The sequence below is a fragment of the Crocuta crocuta genome, unplaced genomic scaffold (genome assembly GCF_008692635.1).
Source record: "Crocuta crocuta isolate KB4526 unplaced genomic scaffold, BGI_CrCroc_1.0 scaffold129, whole genome shotgun sequence".
In the NCBI taxonomy this organism is placed as follows: domain Eukaryota; kingdom Metazoa; phylum Chordata; class Mammalia; order Carnivora; family Hyaenidae; genus Crocuta; species Crocuta crocuta.
In genome coordinates this window covers 14662242-14681850 of record NW_027551571.1, presented here as the reverse complement: position 1 = coordinate 14681850, position 19609 = coordinate 14662242, and the positions used below count along the sequence as shown (strand labels likewise).

The following is a 19609-nucleotide window of genomic DNA, read 5'->3' as shown; positions in this document are numbered from 1 at the left end:
GGGGGAGCCGCGGCGCCGGGGCCCAGCTCCGCGGACGGGCGGCGCAGAACGCGCAGCTCGGCTCCCACCACCTCGTCGGCGTCGGGAAGGCTGGACACGTCGAACAGGAAGCTCTGGCCGGTCTCGGCTGCGGATTCGTCTGCAGAAGTCGAGCAGAGACAGAAAGAGCGCGGTGAGAGCGGAGAGCGAAGCCCGCGCTCCCGGCCGCGGGGCCTCTTAACCGCGTGCAGCCCAACTGCCCCGGAGGCGGGAGCGAGCCGGCTGGAGCTGGCGCGCACCTCTCGTCTCGGCCCAGCCAGACACCTGCCAGCCTGGACCAGGTGAAGGGGGCCGTCGCCCTATCGACTATAGGGACCGGGGCTTCGGCTCATCGAGCCAAAGTTCCGCCACCTCGACGACCCACGGGCACTGACTTATCGCTGAGCCTCGGGGCCAGGACCATACACCTGCACCCGATGCCACGGCAGGTCCGCGGACTGACCCAGAGCCCTGGGTGTGTGCGGGGCCTACGTAGCGGAAGCCAGACGTTCGGGACCGTGGCGGGCAGAAGGCTCCGCGGGGCGTGTCGGAGGCCTTGCGCCCTTTCCGAGGTCTGGAGGCCAGACCGAGGTCCCGCGCTCTACCGGGACTGCTCAGTATTGCCCCGCTGAGCCCCGGCTGTGCGACAACGGAAAAATCTTGTCCCCTGAAAACTCTGCTTCTTCCTCTACCTCTCTTCCCCAGCTCAGCCTGGACATCCTCGCTGACCACGATCTGCCCTGCTGGCCTGGCCCTCCGTGCGAGTCGTCCGGAGGAAAACCCATCAGCGGGGCTGAACAAACCCTCTGGTGCGTCCAGCCTCCCGGCCGTGCTGAAGGGGAACTAGGCCCGTTTCGGGAGGGCCCCGGCTCGGCCCAAGGTCTCAGAGCGTGGAGCGCAGCTGGTTGCATTGGGAAACTCCCGGCTAAGCTGCTCCCAGCTTTCTGCGAACTCCGATGGAGGAGGGAAGGCAGTAAAGGAGAGGAAGGAACNGGGGGGGGGGGGGGGGGGGGGGTTGGAAGGGCTGCCTTCCTCACTGCAGTGAAGGCAGTGGTTCAAAGAACTCTCGCCTCCAGGACCCACCGATCCCTCCGCAAACGTATTCTTTCCCTCCGTTATGACTTCTCTCTCAGGGTTTGGAGGGTTTTATTTCTGGTCGTGGACACTTTTTTTTTTTCCTTTTTGGGCTCAGGGGGGGAAAAAGTTGAAATTCCACCGAGCAGCAGATAAGGAGTTCCCTTTGAAGAGGTCATATGGTTTCGTTTTGCCCCAAACTCGGTGAGACTGTGCAGACGGCCCCCACCTCTGGAGATCTGCTCCCGGACCACCACCGCCAGGCCCTCACCTCCCTAGGTCCCAAGTCTGGGCTCTGCCGGTGGCTTCTGGGGACCTCAAGTAGCCCTGCTCCCAGTTGAACCGCACGGTGGAGAGCCAGGGAGGCTCGAACCGCTAGGCTAGCGGCGCTTCCTCCTCCCTACCACTGCTTTCTCCCCGGGCTCCCTGTGGCACTTTTTCTGAGCTTCTCCCCCACTCCCACCCCAGCGTCTCCCCACTTGAATGGGCTACCGCTGCACCCCCTCCTTACAGAGGCAGGAAGGAGAGCTGCCTTGAGAGCCTGGCCAGCCAAGCGAAGCTCCCCAGGAAAAGATTTCGCTCAGGCGGAAGCCAATGGGAGGCCTAGCCCTACCTAAGAGAGAGCAGCTGGTGCATCTGCCGGCTTGGAGCCCTGCACACCCACCTCTCCTGCATCCTGAGAGCCCACACAGCAGGCTTAGGTCTGGAACCTTCCCTGGCCCTGGACACCTCTGTAGGAGTCCTCCAGCATCCAGTCCAGGGGGGCACACAGAATGCTAGATACTTGCCACTGACCCAGAGAGCCGTCTGGGCCCAGGAAGTCCCACACTCAAAATAAAGCAGTCTGTGGGTAGACGTGTGTGTGTTGCAGGGGGTGGATGCCTTGGTCATATCTACCTGCGTTCCCAGGCTAGGGTCTGGGATGTACAGCCAGCAGACACTCCCGGGCTCGGCAGACCGCTTCCTTTCCAGCCCTTCTCTCCCACCCGCCTTTCTTCCCCTCCTGCCTTCCACGCTGGATCTTTGGCTGGATAGAATTAAGGCCAACATTACTTGCATTTCCGCCTGAAATTAGTTACATTTTCCCTATCTGTCTGCTTTAATGACTTCAATAGAGATTAATAAAATCCAGATGACACACAGCCACCACCACAATCTCACCCACGTCCTACTTTTGAGGGACCCGGGGCAGAGTAAGGTGGGCTGCTGGCTGCCCAGAGAGGCCTGCATTCCTGCACGATTTCAGTGACCATCCTCACCTCCTCGTAGGACTGGGGTCCCCGCCTCTAGCTGTCCCAGGGGCCAGCACCGGGCGCAGGCACTCAGCCACACAGCTCCACCCTGACACAGCACGCCGAGAAGGGACTGCCGTGTACCTGCTGATGCCACCAGCCTGTCCGGGCCGCTGATTTCAGTCTAATGCCTGCCTCTTCCCCTCATTCCCCTGAATTCCCCCCAANACGCCCTCTCGGCCCGGGCCCCGTCTTGCTTCGGATCTTGGACTCAGCCTGCCTCCTCGAGGGGACCCGCCGGCCAGCAGGGCCAGGACAAACCGGCGGGGGGACCGGGCCCCGGGAGTTGCCGCGCCTCTCGCCACAGTCCNCCGCCACAAACCGGGGCCCCGCCTCCCTTCCCCAAGAAGGTGCGACCCCCCGCCGCCCACGCCGCCCCCGAGCCCAATGAGCCCTCGGGAGTTAGAGGCTCCGAGGCGCCGCGCGTACCCGCCCAGCTTCGTCCCCGCTGCCCTGCGGGGGAGCACCCTCCCCCGCCCGCCGCAATTCCTAGAGTGCCGGAGACGCTAGAGGTGGGGCCGCCGACCGGCTCATCCCCGCGGGGCAGTGCCGCGACCTCGGGGCCAGGGCGCACGGAGAGGCCACCAGGGCGCGCGGGCAGGGCTGCCACAAAGGTGCGTTTTCCATCACCGGTTCGAAGGTTGCCCAGCCTGACACAGCCTCCAAAGATCGGAGCGCGCTGCCGGAGCAGGGGAGGGGACCCCCAGGGAAAAGAGGGTTAGCAGCTGGAAGAGCAGGCCGGAAGACAGACGGACGTGGACCGACACTTGGAAAGCGACGGTTTGCGCTCAGAACGTGCGCTTAAGCCGGAGCCAAGACCTCGAAGGAGCGCAGGAATTACGGAGGCAGCCCCGGGGGTGATGTGGGAGTCCTGCGCAGGAGCAGCGCCCCGAGTTCATTTGTGCAACGAAAGTGATGACCTTCCGCCGGCCTTCTTGGGGGGCCGGCCAACGGAAACGGCTACCGGGTATGTTGGGGCGCGGCCAGAAGCCGGGAGGGCGGGGAGCAGAGAGCCCCAGGCTGGCGCCTCTGTACTTCTCTGGCAGCGGTTGTGGGTGATGGGTGGAGGGGACGGCCGGAGGCCAGGGCGCGGCACCCTGAGCTCACTCGGGCGGGGTCAGGAGCTCGTCGATGGCTGTTGATCAGCTCAGCTCCACCGGCAGCCCCGACGTGCCCCAGTGCGGACACGTCCCGCGGATGGACGAGGTCTTCTGGGAAGGCAGATGGAGAACCTGAGCCGGACGGACCCTCAAAGCAGAGCAGATGCGTGCTTTCTCCTCTAAATTTTCATTTGCTACCAAACTTGAAATCTAGACGGGGTCGGTGCGTCATGGTCACTTTGAGTTGATCGGCGTCAACACGACCCCACGGGACCCAAAGCCAAGTGAGTCCCAAGTCTCTCCCGGTTGCGCATCACTGACCCAGGGTCGAGGCCCGGCCCGGGGAGTTCCCCTGCGCCAGCTGTTTGGTCCCAAGCGAGCTCCTCAGTGATCATGCTGGCCACCGCGGAGATGCGGCGCCTGCTCATCCCGGCACTTTGGTCCACTCATCACCCCCGGAGGTCTGGCGAAGGGCCACTCCTCCCTGACCCCAGGCCCACCAGGTGGATGGAGGAGGAAGGCCAGAGATTAGTGTGGGAAGGTGTGGTTGAGATGGGCAGGGATCTGGACGGGTTGCATTAACCCACCCTGCTTTGGGGACTGTGGATGGAGTGCCAGCAACAAACAAGGCCTTGGCCACAGGTCTCCCTCTCTGGGCGGTGTTGCTACAAGGTGGCTCTGCAGAAACCCAGGCAGGCTGTCTGGCAGGGTCTTCCCCTGGAGACACTGGGGAGGCTCTTTCAGCCCAGCCAGGGGCCGCTAGGTCCTTGCCAGTGCTGGGCCCTGCTGTCTTTCTAGCTCCTTTCTCCCTACATGTGAGCAATCTTTGATTATGACTTGTACAAATACCCTGGGAACCCTGGGCCGGGGTCAGTAGTGCAAGTTCTAGCCCTGGCCTTGACCTCTTAAGAGCAAGGAGAGAATGGGAAGGTGCTGGCACAGACTTGGCAGAGCCCATGCTGAATGAACACGTGTTGATTATAGGATTCTTCTGCCCTGCAGCTGCCTTTGGGCATCAGAATCAGTATTCCTGAATTCTTGATGTCTCCGTGGAAGCAGGCCACTTAGCTGCTTTAAGGCCACATTTCCTCATCTGTAAAATGGAAGGATTCTGACCGCCAGGAGTGTGTGTGTGGCCAGGATAAAAGGCTGACACAGATGAGGCTCGGTAGCCTTGCCCCCCACCCCACGCTGCCCGGGGGTCTGCTCTGGGGCCCAAGGGTGATGATGGCTCACAGAGAATCAGCTCATAGGCACTGGAACGCCCTGGGAAAAGACTGCCCACCAGCTGTTTGTGCTTGAGCCGGGACTTAACCGCTCTTACCTGCATTTCTTGTCTGTAAAGTGAGCTAATCATTCATTCATTCATCATTTATCCATCCCCCAATTCATTCCTTCTTTCCAGTAAATACTCAACTGCCAGTTGCCTTCTATGTGTTGTGGATTCAGCAATGCACAGGACAGACACATGGAAAGCTGGCGGCGGGGGAGCTTTTGGGTCAGCGAGGGACACTCTAGAGCTGAGCCCAGAGAGGAGGCAGGCACTGGGACGCTTGAGCCACATCTGGATGTCTGGCTCAGTCCCCTTCCCCTGAAATAGTGACAGTAACCATTTGTTCTCTGAATACTGGGCATCATGCCAACTGCTTAACACACCTCCTGTTACTTCATTCCCACCACCTATACCCTGTGAGGTAGGTATTATTGTTCCCATTTTATAGACAAAGAAAGTTGAGTTACAAAGAAATTCCACACCGTGCACAGGCACTCACCTGGTGAGTGACAGAGCCTGGAGTCACCAGCTATTTTTGCCCAACCCTTGGCTGGAAAATTCTTGGCAGAGAATGAACTCTCAGATCAGGTTTAGGTGAAAACCATGAAAGCACCCCCCTGGGGACTCCTTCCTGCCCCTGCTGCCAGGCTGGAGCTCACGACATCTGCTATTGGGCATGTTCTGTCAGCAGCAGCAGGGCCAGAAGCCCCGGGGCTCAGAGCAGGACCGGCTACCAGGAACATGTGGTCCAACGGCTAAGTTTCCATGATGTGACCCAAAGGCTTCCCGAGTCAGGCCCATATCCAGGGCCTGACTTGATCCACGTCTCTGGATGCCCTGGACCCATAAATTGGTATCCGTCTGGAGTGAAGATGGTGCCCCCCCTGAGGATGGAGAAATGTGAGGCCGGGAGTTCCTGGTCCTCCATTCCTGGCTCCACAAAGCTGAGGCCTCTGGGGAGCAGGTGGCCTTTGCTGGGCCTGCGATGCCAGGTGGGCCCAGGCTTGCCCGGGGCTTCCTCCTGGGGCATGCAGGGGGCCTTTGGTAGGTGTGCCAGGCGAGAGGCCTGGAAGTTGTGTTCTTCATGCTGCTTTTGAAGGGAGTTCCTCTGTCATCTGTGTTCACCCCAGACGTCACTGGGAAGCTGCTGACAAGACCCTGACACCAGTGCAGGAAGTTCAGAGAGGGCTGGCAGAAAACCTTTTCACTGTCCATCAGTCTGATGACCACCCTCCAAGCCCCCAGCACTCCAGACTCCAGCAGTTACCACCTCAGAGAGAGGGGCTGAGACTGGCTCCAAGGGAGTGGTGGGGAGATAGGGTAAAAGCAGCCTGGTGGTGGTTTATTGACTCGGGTGGAGAGGAATGGTCCCCACATTCAGACCTCCAGACCCTTCCCTTGGAGAACACTTTGCTGCTCATCCATTCCCTGCAGAAGCTGTCTGCTCACTCAGAGCACCAGGATTCTGACCAGGTCATAGAATCCCAGGATCTAAAGGAACATTTGGGCCAGTTTTGCACAGCATGCCTGAAGTGTGACAAACTGCTACCCAGCTGTGCTTGTGTACCTGTACAGATGGGGATCCCCGTATCCCACACAGCGTTCTGATAGCTCTGAACGTGAAGAAGTTCTTCATATGCACCTGAGAGAGCCAGAGCGTCTCCCAAAGGCACCTTTACTTGTCATCTGGAGCATGAGCCTGGCTCACTGGGCTGATGCCACTTGGGAAGTTACATTTGACCCTTGAACAAGGCAGGGGTTAGGTGCCCATCCTCCACCCCCTGAACAGTCAAAAATCTGAATATCGCTTTTGACTCCCCCAAAACTTAACTAATAGTATACTGTGGACCAGAAGCCTCGCAGATAACAGAAACCGTCAATTAACACACATTTTGTATGTTATATGTATTATAACCTGTATTCTAGTAAACTGGAAAAAAACGAAATGTTATTAAGAAAATTATAAGGGAAAGAGAACATATTTACAGCACTGTCCTGTATTTATCAAAAGAAATCCATGTATAAGTGGACTCATGCAGCTCAACCTCTTGTGCAAGGGCCAGCCATTGTCCTGGATTCTGCCAGCTAGCTCCACCTTATAGTCACCCTCAGGGACCAGAAATTGCACCAGCCCCAGAGGCAGCCTGCTCAGCCTGGAGCAAGTGACTCCTGCCACACCAGACACCGGGCCTCCATGTCTGATGACAGGTCCCTTAGAGATGGCCTGCTCCAGGGCTCCATCGTCTACAAGGAGGCCAAGTCTCTGGGAAAGGAAGTGACCAGCATCGAGCCATCTGGGATGGCGGGTCCCTCCTGTGATCCTGCGCCTTTGCTGTCCATGCAGCTCAGCAGGTGTCATCCCAGCTGTGCCGCAGGCGCCCTGTAGGTGAGGCAGATGAGATCTCAGGCTCTGCCTGTCCACCCACCAAGCATTATATTGGAGAATAAACCAGATGCCCCCTGACTGATTGGTTGATGCTCCTGAGAGTCTAAAGACTGAAATCCAACTCCAGCTCCTAACCTTGGGCTGCGTGTCCCTCAGCTCTTTCAGGCAAGTGCACAGTGAGGTTAACAATCAAAGGGCCACCATGGGTCAAGCTGCGAGAGGTGGAGAGCATGTGAGGGTGGGCAGCCCTGCCCGAGACCCAGCCAGGAGCCCCCCTCAGTCTGGACCTTCCACGCCTCTGCTCTTTGGGACTCAGCTGGAGAGAGTGTTTGGGGGTGAGGAGGCAGGGCCCTGGGTGAGCCCGGGGCTCTGCCCCTGGAGAAGGTCTCCCTGGGAGGGTGTGAAGGGAAGACAGTGACACAGAGGAAGCCGCCTACGGCTGCATCTGGTGCAGCCAGGCTCCCCTCAGTTGGAGACGTACTGCAGTCCTTTCCCCCAGAAAGAGCTGGGATGGGGCGGCCTGGGCTGCAGGTGTGTGCGGGAAGATTCCAGCAGGGCTCTGGCTCCGCCCTCTGTCTGATGCCCGGACTGGCCTTCCTCAGGCTCCCAGGAATTTCCCATGCTGCCTCTCCCGAAGTTGCCGGGCAACAGCTCTGGCATCCACAGCAGGTCGGCTGCAGCCTGGCCCTGGGGCCACCTGCTCTGCCTGGCCCCTGGGCCCTGGGCTGTTAGGTGGGGGAGGGGAGGGGACAGAGAGGAAGGGAGTGGGTGGCCTCATTCCTGGAAGTTCCACAGGGGACCTCTCAGAGCCCTTCCTTCCCTTAGGAACAAATGGTGAAGGGCTGGTGGACACTGCCATCTGCTGGCCACTAGTTATAACAGCACCGCAGTAGGGCAGAACCGCGCCCACTCAGGTCTACAAAGCCCAGGCCCACCCTGCCAGTCTAGGGGAAGACTAAGGAGCCTGGCTCCAGGACCCCTGCAGTTGAACCAGGTTACCTGAATCTGTGAAGTATCTGGGAGAAGAGGGGACAAGGACCACAGGCCTCCACTGAAGTCAGGAAAGAGACTACAGTATGGGGTCATGATAAAGACCTGGCTTCCAAACTAGGAAGTGCACTTTGCAGTGCACTAGCTTTGTGGCCTTGGTTAAGTAGCTTGCCATCCTCCACCTCCTCGTGATACGGATCCTATCTGTCAGAGCGTGCCAAAGGGTAAAGGAAATAAAGTAGGTAAAGTCGTTACCACAGTGCCTGGCTCAATAGTGGTGGCTTTTATTGTTTTCTGGGCAAGTCTTGGTTTAACCTTCGGAAGGCTAGTAACTCTAACCTGTGCATCCAGTATTCTCTGTAGGGCCTCTGTCTTTGAGAATTTTCCCTTCTATCAGCTTGCCATCTTGTGAATATTAGTGGTCTGAATGTCCTGGAGATTTTCTTGGACACTTCTATGGAAAAATAAGATTAAAAAAACAAAACTCCTCCTGGAATAAAAAACAGGTGCTCTTAGAATGTTCAATGATTGGTAATGCCCCGTCCTTTAATCTTGGTCAAATAGGAGCCCAGGGTTTCTGTTCTAGGCACACAATGAATAGGGGACCATAGACTTGGTCTGGGCAGACGGGAGCTGGGCATGGGTCAGGAGCAGCATTTGGAGGAACCAGTTGTGTCCCCCAATCTGGGATGTGAGACCTCGCAGCTGCTCCCAATGATGAGGACACTGGGACCAAAATGTGTTGTGGTTTCCACAGCAGAGTGTCCAGTGGGGAAGCATCGTGGGGCTAACCTGGGGACCCGATGTCCAATGTTGGGTAGCCTCTCTCAGGTCTTCTAGTCCGTATGATAAAGGCATCTGTGAGATTTGTCTGCAAGAGACAGTCTCTGAGGCTGCCCTGCAGAGGAGGAAGATGCCTATAAAACTTGGCCCTAGGCCATGGTCTCCACTACAGGCTCCACACTTTCCTAGGAAGCTGATTCACGTCTAAATACTACCTTAATTTAAGACAACGCCCTAGCTCGGTTCTGTCCTCCCAGACTACCTTCCTGGGTTGGAGAAAAAGTTAGAAGACTCTAATCAAAATGCTTATCATGATGTTGGGGACACAAATCTGTGAGAGTTAGTAAAACATGGGGAGACAGAATCAAAATCGCCAAAGCCACCAGCAAATCATTGCAAATTAAAAGAACAGGGAGATGCCATTTTTTCTTTACCTCTCAGGTTAGTGAAACCGATTATTGGTGAGCAATGGACAAGTGGACATTCTATATACCCTTGGCAGAAATGTAAGTTCATAGATTTTCCAAAAGCAATGTGACAGCACCAATGTTTATTTACTTTATTAATTTTTTAATGTTTATTTTTGAGAGAGAGAGAGAGAATGCAAGTGGGGGAAGGGACAAAGAGAGAGGGAGACAGAGAATCTGAAGCAGGCTCCAGGCTCTGAGCTGTCAGCACAGAGCCCAACACGGGGCTAGAACCCACGAACTACAAGATCATGACCAGAGCTGAAGTGGGACACTTAACTGACAGAGCCACCCAAGCACCCCATGACAGCACCAACATTTTAAAGAAGGAAATCCTTTAACTCAGCATTTTCACTGTAGGAATTTAATTTGTTATGAGTCGACCCACATAGGCAAAGATGAGTATACAAGGATTTTTAAAATTGAAGAAGTCACGGAAACTGGATATTACCAAAAGGGCTTTTAATAGGGCTATAATAAAATAAATTATGACACACCCTCACATGGATTGCTCTTCCTCTATTATGAGAATGAGTTAAGGGGAACTTGAATGGCTCAGGCGGTTAAGCATCTGGCTCTTGATTTCGGCTCAGGTCATGATCTTACAGTTCATGATTTGAGCCCCACATTGGGCTCTATGCTAACAGTGCAAAATCTGCTTATAATTCTCTCTCTTCATCTCCCTCTGCCCTCCCCTGCTCATGCTGTTCCCCCCCCCAAAATAAATAAACTTAAAAAAAAAAAAGAATGAATTAGATTTTGGTGTGTGGCATGAAAAATGCCCTCAATGTATCAGGCGAAAGACCAGGTGGACAGAGTAGAGGAAGAAGAAGGAGCATCCACAGCAAAGGTGTGTGGCTGTGCTGTCCTCACACCCCTCCTCCGTATCCCAGACCTCTTCTCTCCGCGGGGTCCCTCTCACTTCTCTCTCCTCCATCTGAAATCAGATGCACGTCTTTTTTATATTATAAAACAATAAATCTTCCTCGGAGAGCTTCACTATTAGATATCAGCTACTCCCGTAGCACTGGAGGCTGAACTGACAGATCAACACAACAGAATAGGGAGTCCAGATAACAGTGTTTGTGAGTATTTAGCATATAAAATGGTGACAATTCCAGTGAGAAAGGACAAATTATTCAATAAAACTTACCAATGAATGGTACTGGATACTTGGCTAAGTATTTAGGGAGAAAAAAACTGATCCTTATTTCATGACATAAACCAAAATGAATTCCTAGTGAATCAAAGAATCAATTGTAGAAAATACATTTGGAGAAAAGTTGTGAATATTTACATAGTCTGGGGTAAGGAAAACTTATCTAAGTATAATTTTATTGTAAAAACTACTAACAGGAATGTCCAGGGTTGGAACTACATGAAAATCTTAAAACTTACATGCAAAAAATTTTTAAAAACAGAACTGACCTTAAGAAAACAATCCAGCTCAGGGCACCTGGGTGGCTAAGTCGGGTTAGCATCCAACTCTTGATCTGGATTCATGTCATGATCTCACAGTTTGTGAGATCGAGCCCCTGGTCGGGCTCTGCGCTGACAGTGCAGAGCATGCTTGGGATTCTCTCTGTCTCTCTGTCTTTGTCTGTCTCTGTCTCTGTCTCTGTCTCTCTCTCTCTCTCGGGATTCTCTCTGTCTCTCTCTCTCTTTCTCTCCCCCTTCTCCCCTCTGTCCTCTCCCCGCTCCCCACCAAATAAATAAATAAACTTAAAAAAAAAAAACAACCAACTCAACATCACCAATCATGGGAGACACTGGCATCACGTGTCCCCGATGTGATTATGTGCCAAACAATGACGTGCATCAAACCACGAGAAATCATTAGACAAATACCAGCTGAGGAGCAGCCTGCACGATTGGTGTGGACCCCTCAAAGATGACAGCATCACAGAAGATGGAAAAGCCTGAGAACCGTAGAATGGAGCCTAAATGCACATGAAATTAAATACAATGTTAAACACAATGCATGACCCTCAATTCAATTCTGAATTGGGAGGAGGAGGGAGCAGATGTAAATAAAAACCATTATTGAGACGACTGGGCACACTGGAATATGATTGTATGTTAGGTAACAGTAATGTATCCATGTCACATTTCCTGAGTATGACCACTGCCTTGTGGTTATGAAGGAGAACACTGTCCTTCTAAGAAAGGACGAGCCAAAGTATTTAGAGTGAAGTGTCATGGTGTCTGCAACTATTCAGTGTTTTCGGAAAAATGCAGAGTGAGAAAGAATAAGGCACCTGTACAGCTCCTCGGCTGCCCCACTCCCCTCTCCAGGGCTTAAGTGCTCTCTCTGTTGGGAGTACTGAGTCTCTGCTCAGTCCTTGCTGGGATTCAGGGGGACTGAAGGGCGCTGCCTCACCAAGGTCAGGCCCCTCCTGGGGCAGCTCACAGCTGAGGCCTGGCCTAGTCAATGTGGGGGTAAAGTCCTGCCTCCTCATCTCAGTTCAGGAGGACTTGGGGAGGACGGGTACCTGAGCTCCTCCTGCCACAGGCTGGCCTTCTGTTGTGACTGTGGGCTGAGCCCCCTCTGCCCAGCCCTGCTTCCTCCCTGGGTAATCTGCTAGTTCTAACTCAGGAACCCAGTGTGAGTCTAGGTGAAGAGGGAGCCGATGTGGCATGAACCCTTCCTTTTTTCTGTGAGTCTGAAACTTTTTCAAAATTAAAACTTAAGGGAAAAATAAGTTAAAGACACATAGGGATAATACATATCAGAAAAGGTTAGTATCTTTATAATGCATTCTTACATATCAATGAGAAAAAGACAAACATCCCAATCTTTTAAAAACGTTTATTTATGTACTTTGAGAGAGAGTGCATGCATGCAAACAGGGGAGGAGCGGAGAGAAAGAGAGAGAGAGAGAGAGAATCCCAAGCAGGCTCCACGCTGTCAGTGCAGAGCCTGACACAGGCTCGATCCCACAACCCTGAGATCATGACCTAAGCTGAAATAAAGAGTGGGATCCTTAACTGCCTGAGCCACCCAGATGTCCACAACAGCCCAATCTTTAAACACACACAAAAGAAATAAACAAGAGCGTTACAAAGAAACATCCTGAGACCAACAAACTGGTGGAAACAGGTTTAACCTCACTAGGAGTCAAATAAATGCACTCCTAAAACAAGAAATACCACTTTTCACTTAACAAATTTGAGAGGATTTGAGAAAATGAATCCAGGGCTGGTGTGGGTTTGGGAGGAGGTCTTCGCCCAGCCCCCCCTGAGGAATGTCTGGCGGCAATTATCAAAGCCACGGAGAGGTTTGTGTCCCTGTGTGTGCTCCCGGGTTCTTCAGACTTTGGAAGTGCCTTTCCTTTACCATCCAGATGGAAAGGCTGGATCTTCCGCGCCCCAGGAGGAGCCTCACAGACAGAACAGGTTCAAAGCTGCCATTGAATGCCACCATGTCACAGGGTCCTTCCCTGCCTGGCTCATGTCCACCCATCTCTCCACCAGCTCAGAAGTTGCCAGCAATCAACTCCTCCCAAATGTTGCTTACTTTTTGATGCAAAGATATTAAGCTCTTGGTCTAACTGCTCTTCTCCCAATAATCTGAGACCCTCCCTTACTCAACAGAGTACACAGAGACTCACCAAAGCATTTTCTGACACACTAACACAAGCTGCCTCCTGGTGTATCTGGCTCAAACCGCTAGCAAGCATTCAAAAGATCCCACCCACCCATCTCTCAGGGCACACACAGCACGCCGCTTTCATTACACATCCATAGCATAAGGACTGGGTAGGTCAGTTACAGTGTGTCCACACGAGGCCTCATCCTAAGTAAAAGATTTCAAATGACGGCTTGGAAGGTAATTTACTATGGAAAGATATTTACAGGGTGGGAAATGAAAAGGCAAGTTACAAAACAGGACATCCAGTAAGATTTTGTATTGTTTAAAAGCTGTACGTAGATAGAGAATAAATGTCAAGAGGGGAATAGTTGTTATGCCTGGTATAGAATGAATGAATTTTATTTTATTTCCTATTCGTGCTATCCATGTTTTCTGTATTTTTTCTGCAATGAAGACGGATGATAACTTTCTTCCTAGAAAGGCGCTGTGCATCAGCACCCCCATCCCCATCCTGAAATACTCTTTTCCTCTGTTCATCGTGGGAGTCCACTCACTTCTTTGGGATAAATGTAAATGCTTCTGCGTGGCACAAGTTCCCCCAGACCGGCTCTGCACGCTCTTCTCCCCAGCCCTGAGCACACTGTGCTGTCTGCAGGCACCCTGGCTTTGCACCCCTGCCTAAGACACATTTTATGTCTTCTCTTCCTCCTCCTCTTCAAGCCTCCTTACCATCCCTCCCATATTGAGCAGTTTTGATTTCAGGCCTTATGTAAGTACGTTACACCTGTACCAACAAGGAATCCATTGCAGAAAACCCCACTTAGACTGGTCTAAGCGTCGTGCAAGGAGAAGTCTTTATGAATCTCAAGAAAGAGTATAGGGCTTGTATGAGAGCTCAGAAGCCATCGGGTCCCCAGCCTCTTCCATCCTTAATGTGTAGGCTCTAAATTCATGCTTGTGCCTCACAGTCACAAGATGGCTGCTGCCTCTCCAGCATTACATATCCCTTCCAGGCAGAAGACAGGAAAGAAACAAAGAGATTTCTCCTAGCAAGGTAAATCGTCCGCAGGGACTTCTGTATATACAGCCAGAATTGTCACATGTGTCCTCCTAACTGCAAGAGAGGCTGGGGCTATGAGTGTTTTACCTTTCCAGCCTCCATGGCAGTAAAAGTTAAGAGGAAGGCATTGTGGATAGCTTTTGTAGCTAATCTACAGTGCTTTTCATACACTTCCAGCCATTCCAGTCATATTTAATCTCAATTCCTTCACAGCAGTACTTTGAATGAAAGGTTCCCATTATGTACATTTCGCCAATGAGAACACCCCAGGCTCAGAGATAACCTTTTCATGACCCAGGTGTGGCATGACCTCCTCTTGGAAGAATTCCTTGTCTGCCCCAGCCCCAGGTGGAGTTACCTATATGCCCTTCCTCTTGCATCTTGGGCCTGCATCCATGTTGACCCCTCGCTGTTCCTGAGTGATTGTGAGCCCCACCAAGGAAGCCTGTGTCTCTTGCACCCTCAGAGCCTGGCAAGGTCACAGCCTGTGCCTGGGAGCGGCTGCTGAATACCCAGGGCAGTGGTGACCTGCTCCACTTGGGAGGCCTAGCCCCCTAGGGTGCTGAAGCACTGCTTCAGAGGACAGAGGCAAGTCAGACCGCCCGAAGACCTGCCCCACCAGAAACAAGGGCAGCATCCGTGCACAGTGCGGCCAGAGCCCAGCTCAGACTCCCTGTGAGCTGTGGACTGCACCGCCCCTGAGGCCCTGGGGTGGGGGGGGAGGCTGGCGCCCAGAGCATTCCCCTAGGGCAGTGCGAAGGGAAATTGTAAGATCCTCTGCAATGTGGTTTGCATTACTGCAGCTTCAGCCATGGAGGGGGCTCCTTGAGTCGGGCAGGAAGCAGAAAATATCAGATTTAGATCCCACATTCCGTGCATTGTATACAATTATCCACTAGAGCTGCACAGGGGCAAGCAGGACCCACAGAGACAGAAAATGGAGTTGCTCTCAGGGACGGGGTCACTCAATGGTAGGGGAACCAGTCATATTCTTGGCAAGCACCAGGAGCGCCGTGTCCCCCCCGGGGTGTGCACTCAGGAACCCTGGGCCAGGGCTGAGTTTCACTCTCTGCAAGGCACTGGTGACTGGCAAGCTGCCAGCTGTAGTGACAACAGGGGAGTCCCCTTCTTCACACACACACCCCCACCTGTGCTTGGGAAGTATGTGCTTCCCTAGATCTTCCTGGGCTGTCTTCTCCACAGGCTCAGTGCAGGCTCAGCCCCAGGCGGCTTCAGCAGCTTCTATCTATGACCCCAGTATCAAGGGCTCCAACCCCACGGGGCTGAGCTTCCTGTCCACTGAGCAGCTTGCAGGACCCAGAACAGAGGCCCAGCTCAGGAGAGAGAGAGAGAGAGAGAGAGAGAGGGAGAGAGAGAAGAAAGAAAGAAAGAAAGAAAGAAAGAAAGAAAGAAAAAGAAAGGAAGGAAGGAAGGAAGGAAGGAAGAGAAAGAAAGAAAGAAGGAAAGAAAGAAAGAAAGAAAGAAGAAAAAAGAAAAGAAAGGAGAGAGAGGGGAGGGAGGCAAAAAAAAAAGGAAGAAAGGAAGAGAGAAAGAAAGAGAGGGAAAAGGAGAAAGGGAGGGAGGAAGGAAGGAGGGAAGAAAAAGGAAGGAAGGTAAAGAGAGAGAGAGAGAAAGAAAGAAAGAAAGAAAGAAAGAAAGAAAGGAGAAGAAAAAAGGAGAGAAAGAGGAAAGGAGGGAGGGAGGCAGAGAAAGGAAGGAAGAGAGAAAGAAGAAAGAAAGAAAAGACATAAAAAGAAAGAAAAGGGAGGAAGAAAGAAAGGGATAGGAGAAAGGGAAGGAGGAAGGAAAGAGGAAGAGGAAGGAAGGAAGAAAAAGAGAGAGAGAGAAAGAAAAAATGAATGAATGAATGCATGAAAAGGCCACGAGAGAAGCAGAGAGTAGTTTTGTGATGGAGTGTGGCTACCGGCAGAAACCAAGCAGAATCCTGTCTTTTTAGTTTCTCGACATCAGAGCAGCACCCACACATTGACTAATGTCACTCTGTGCCCACCCTGGCCTCCGAGCTTTACAGGTGTCCACAGAGCTGGAGTTTGTCCATAGGAGAACTGGGGGGTGGGGGTGGGGAAGGAAGGCTGGTTCTTTGAGAAAATGCAGTCAAGCAAAAGCCTCCCCTCCTCTTCCCAGAGGATGGAAGCATTGTGGGAGGGGGGTGTCATTAAGCAGGAAGGGTACCTGGAGAGAGGGGTCTGCACCCGCACCCAGCTCTGTGAGAGGGAAACCTTGGGGTGACAAAGACTTGCTCCTTGGCCAAACCTCAGGCTCCTCTGATCGTTCTCCTCCAATTGGCCTTGCCCTTGACCCCACTCTCCTCCTTCAGCCTGCGTGGATGGCCCAGTCTTAGCAAGAATCCTGTTCAGTCAGTTGACAGACAATCCCCACGGGGCATTCGGATCACCCTCCATCTCTGATCACATCTCCCACCTCCGCCTGATGTCTAGGCCTTGGCCTGCCTTCAGCAAGAATCCCGGTTTAGCAAGAAACCCCCCACACTTGCAATCTCCTCCAGTGACTTTCCATCCCTGACCCTCCCGCAGACCCTCGGCCACCCACCCACCCCCGCCTCGTCCTGGCTGCCCTCGGCCGGGCCTCATGCCCCTGTTGTGATAGCCCAGAGCCTATTTGCAGGGGTCTCGCGGAGTCTTCCATGAGGGGAGGGGGACGGGGTTGACACCTTTTAGCAGGGGACAGCTGAAAGACAGGGAAGGCAGCTCTGAGAAGCTCTTGCCGGGAAGGCCTCGGAGTCAGCCGCTGCTTCCTTAGATAACACCCCACAACCCGGTCTCACGGACCTTGTTCGCTGGGTCGTAAGTTTCCTCATCTAACCCTCCTCTGAGCATCTCCGGGGCCATGACCGGCCGCCCTGTTTCCCAACACCCTCCCCAAGGCAAGGGAGCCAAGTTATTTACCTTCTGAACCTGGACCCTCTGGGCATTCCTAAGGGTGAAACGGGCGCTTTGGGGTTACCGACTGGCCTCCTCCGTTTTTCCTGGGTGCCTCCTGGCTACTGGGTGTCTCAGGACNTGGACTTCGGGTGCGCGCGAACGAGCCCGACGCGCCCCGGTCGGCGGAGCAGGGGGAGGCGGCCGACCCCGTGGGCCCGCGGCCCGGCCTTCCCTGCGCGCCTGCGGTTTTTCTGGGGTCGACCGCTCCACGGTCCTGCAGGAGCTGTGGACGCATCGAGTACCCCCGTTTTACAGATGGGGAAAACTGAGGCCCTTAAAAGGGTGACGAACTCGCCCAAGACCCAATGGAAGGCCGGGAGTGGCTAGTCCCGCAGGCGGGCACAGAGAGGGGTCTCCTCTGCCCTTCTCTGCTGACGTGCGTTCATTTCTTTTTCGCCCGAAAACATAGTTGATACATCTGTCGGGGCTCACGCTGTGCCAGGCGCGGTGCGCGGCACTGGGGATGCGGGTGAACTAGAAAAAGGGCCCGGCCCGGCGGGGGAACGAACACCGAGCTGCGGGGCCAGATGCGAAGCAGGGACGAAGCCGGGACGCCAGCGCGGTGTGGGGAGTAGGTTCTGGTCGCCGTAGGAACACAGTGCAAGGGCTGAACCCAGACTTCTCCGGGGTGGGTGACGGAGGCCGCGTCCTGTCCCGCAGGGAGAGTGGGAGGTAAGCAGGTGGAGGGGAGAGGTTCACGAGGTAGCCCAGGAGAAGAGCAAGTGACGCAAAGGCCTCCGAGGCAGAAGGTGCGGTGTGGGCCACCCTGACCCAGACCGGGAGGACCCAGTGCGGGTGGGTCCTGGAAAGCCCGGGATGGACACGCGTTTACCCTTTGCAGGGTGACTCCCTTACACGCCACTCTTGTTCCCCCTACACAAAGTCTTGGTCTAAGATGCCAGTTTATTGCATAAATAAACATATTGCCCAGCGCAGCTGTTATTTTTTCCAGCCGTAATCTGAATTTCCCTGTGACTTCAGGTCTCGAAAAATGTAATTCCGTAAGTAAACCCTGATGCCAGAGCCTGCATGGTGTCCTGTGCGTGACGCAGTGATGTCGCAGGTTGTGTCTTCATTGGCAGAAGAGGTTTACCTGATACTGCGTTTAAGTCACCTCTCCCTGAGTCTCTTTCGTTTTCTGCGAAAAGGAGGTCGGAGATTAGCAAGTATGAGTAGGGCCGGCAGCGGACGCCCTGCTCCGCCACACGCAGATGGGGTGTGACTTTGGTGCTGGGTGCTTGGGAAGGTGGGGTGGCTTCCCTCCCTGCCCCAGCCTGGACAGGGCTTGCTCATAGTGCCCCATGCTGGTGATGACAGCCAAGCGGGCATGCGCACTCCGCTCTGCTGGCAGGCACTGGCAAACCCGAGGGGCTGTCCACAGGGTAATTGCGAAGGCTCCAGACCAGCCCCAGGTAGGCTCTTCATGGTTGGGCCCCAGCTCAGCTTTCTGGCACAGTGCTCACCCCCCACCCCCAAGCGTTCACACTGGCATTCATCCACCAGTGACTTACCGAGTGCCTACTCTGTGCCAATACTGGTTCAGAGTCTAGGGTACGGCAGTCACCCAAATGAAGCCCATCTCATGGAGCTTTAGTGGGGACAGTTGGACAGGCCGTAAATGGATGATGTGTCAGGGATGATAAATGGTACAAAGGAAAATACAACGGTAAGGGGGAAAGAAGGAGTGAGTGTGGTTTTGTTGGTGTGCTCTTTCGTCCAGGAGTGTTGTTCTGATAGAATGGCAGTTGGGCAGAGCCTGACAAGCTGCTTGAGGGAGAGAGCCATGATACTTTCTTGAGCAAGACTGTACCAAGCAGGGAGGACAGCAGAGCCAATGTCCTGGGGCAGGGGGCTGCTTGGGTACCAGCGAGGAGGCCGGCATGGCTGGAGTGGCGTGGGCCTGGGGGAGTGTTGGGTAAGGCACTAAGGCACCAGGCTTAGGAGCAAAGGGGCTCACAGGAGAGAGAGAGGAAAGGGGGGGGGAAGGGAGAAGGAGAAGGATGGGGGACAGGGAAGACTTGCAGAAGCCTGCCTCCAGTAGGTGATGGCCTCAGGTAGGAGGCAGCCAGTTTGTGCCCGTGGGACGCAGGCCCGTTGTGAAGGGGAGCTTGGGGGTTGCTGCGATTGCTGCCCTTCTCAGTGAACTAAGAAGCAGGGCTGTCAGGGGAGAACAGGTACTGGCGGTTACTGGGAGCTTGTGGAGAGAGGCGGCTTAGACCCTGTGTCTTCTCAGCGGGTCCCAGGAGCAGCTGAGAAGCTGCAGCATCACCTGGGAGCTGGCTGGAAATGCAGACTCCCAGGTCCCACCCCAGACCCGATGTGCACACTGACCGCTTCCCTGGTTGACCTGGATGCACTTGCGGTTCGAGAAGCTTGGTCTAAGGCGCAGGTGGGCAGACGGTACCCGTGAGCCAAATCATGCCCACCTCTTGCCTTTGTAATAAAGTTTACGTGTTGTCTGTGGCTGCTGTCACGCCATGTGGCTGAGTTGAGTAGTTGTGACAGAGATCGGATGTCCTGCAAAGCCAAAAATGTTTATGACCCTTTATGGCAAAAGTTTGCCTGGGGTCTGGGGGGTGGGAGAGTGAGTGAATCAGGCTCAGGGGCAGCA

The 19609-nt window shown here is 54.1% G+C and overlaps 1 protein-coding gene across 1 annotated transcript in view; it reads left to right on the top strand.

Moving 5' to 3' along the window:
* Nucleotides 1-6951: 6951 nt before the first annotated feature.
* HS1BP3 (HCLS1 binding protein 3) overlaps nucleotides 6952-19609 on the top strand; it is a 40055-nt gene continuing 27397 nt past the window's right edge. Inside the window, exon 1 of the mRNA XM_077751055.1 lies at nucleotides 6952-7139. Within this exon, the coding sequence (XP_077607181.1) occupies nucleotides 6952-7139 (188 nt within the window). The remainder of the gene's footprint in view (nucleotides 7140-19609) is intronic.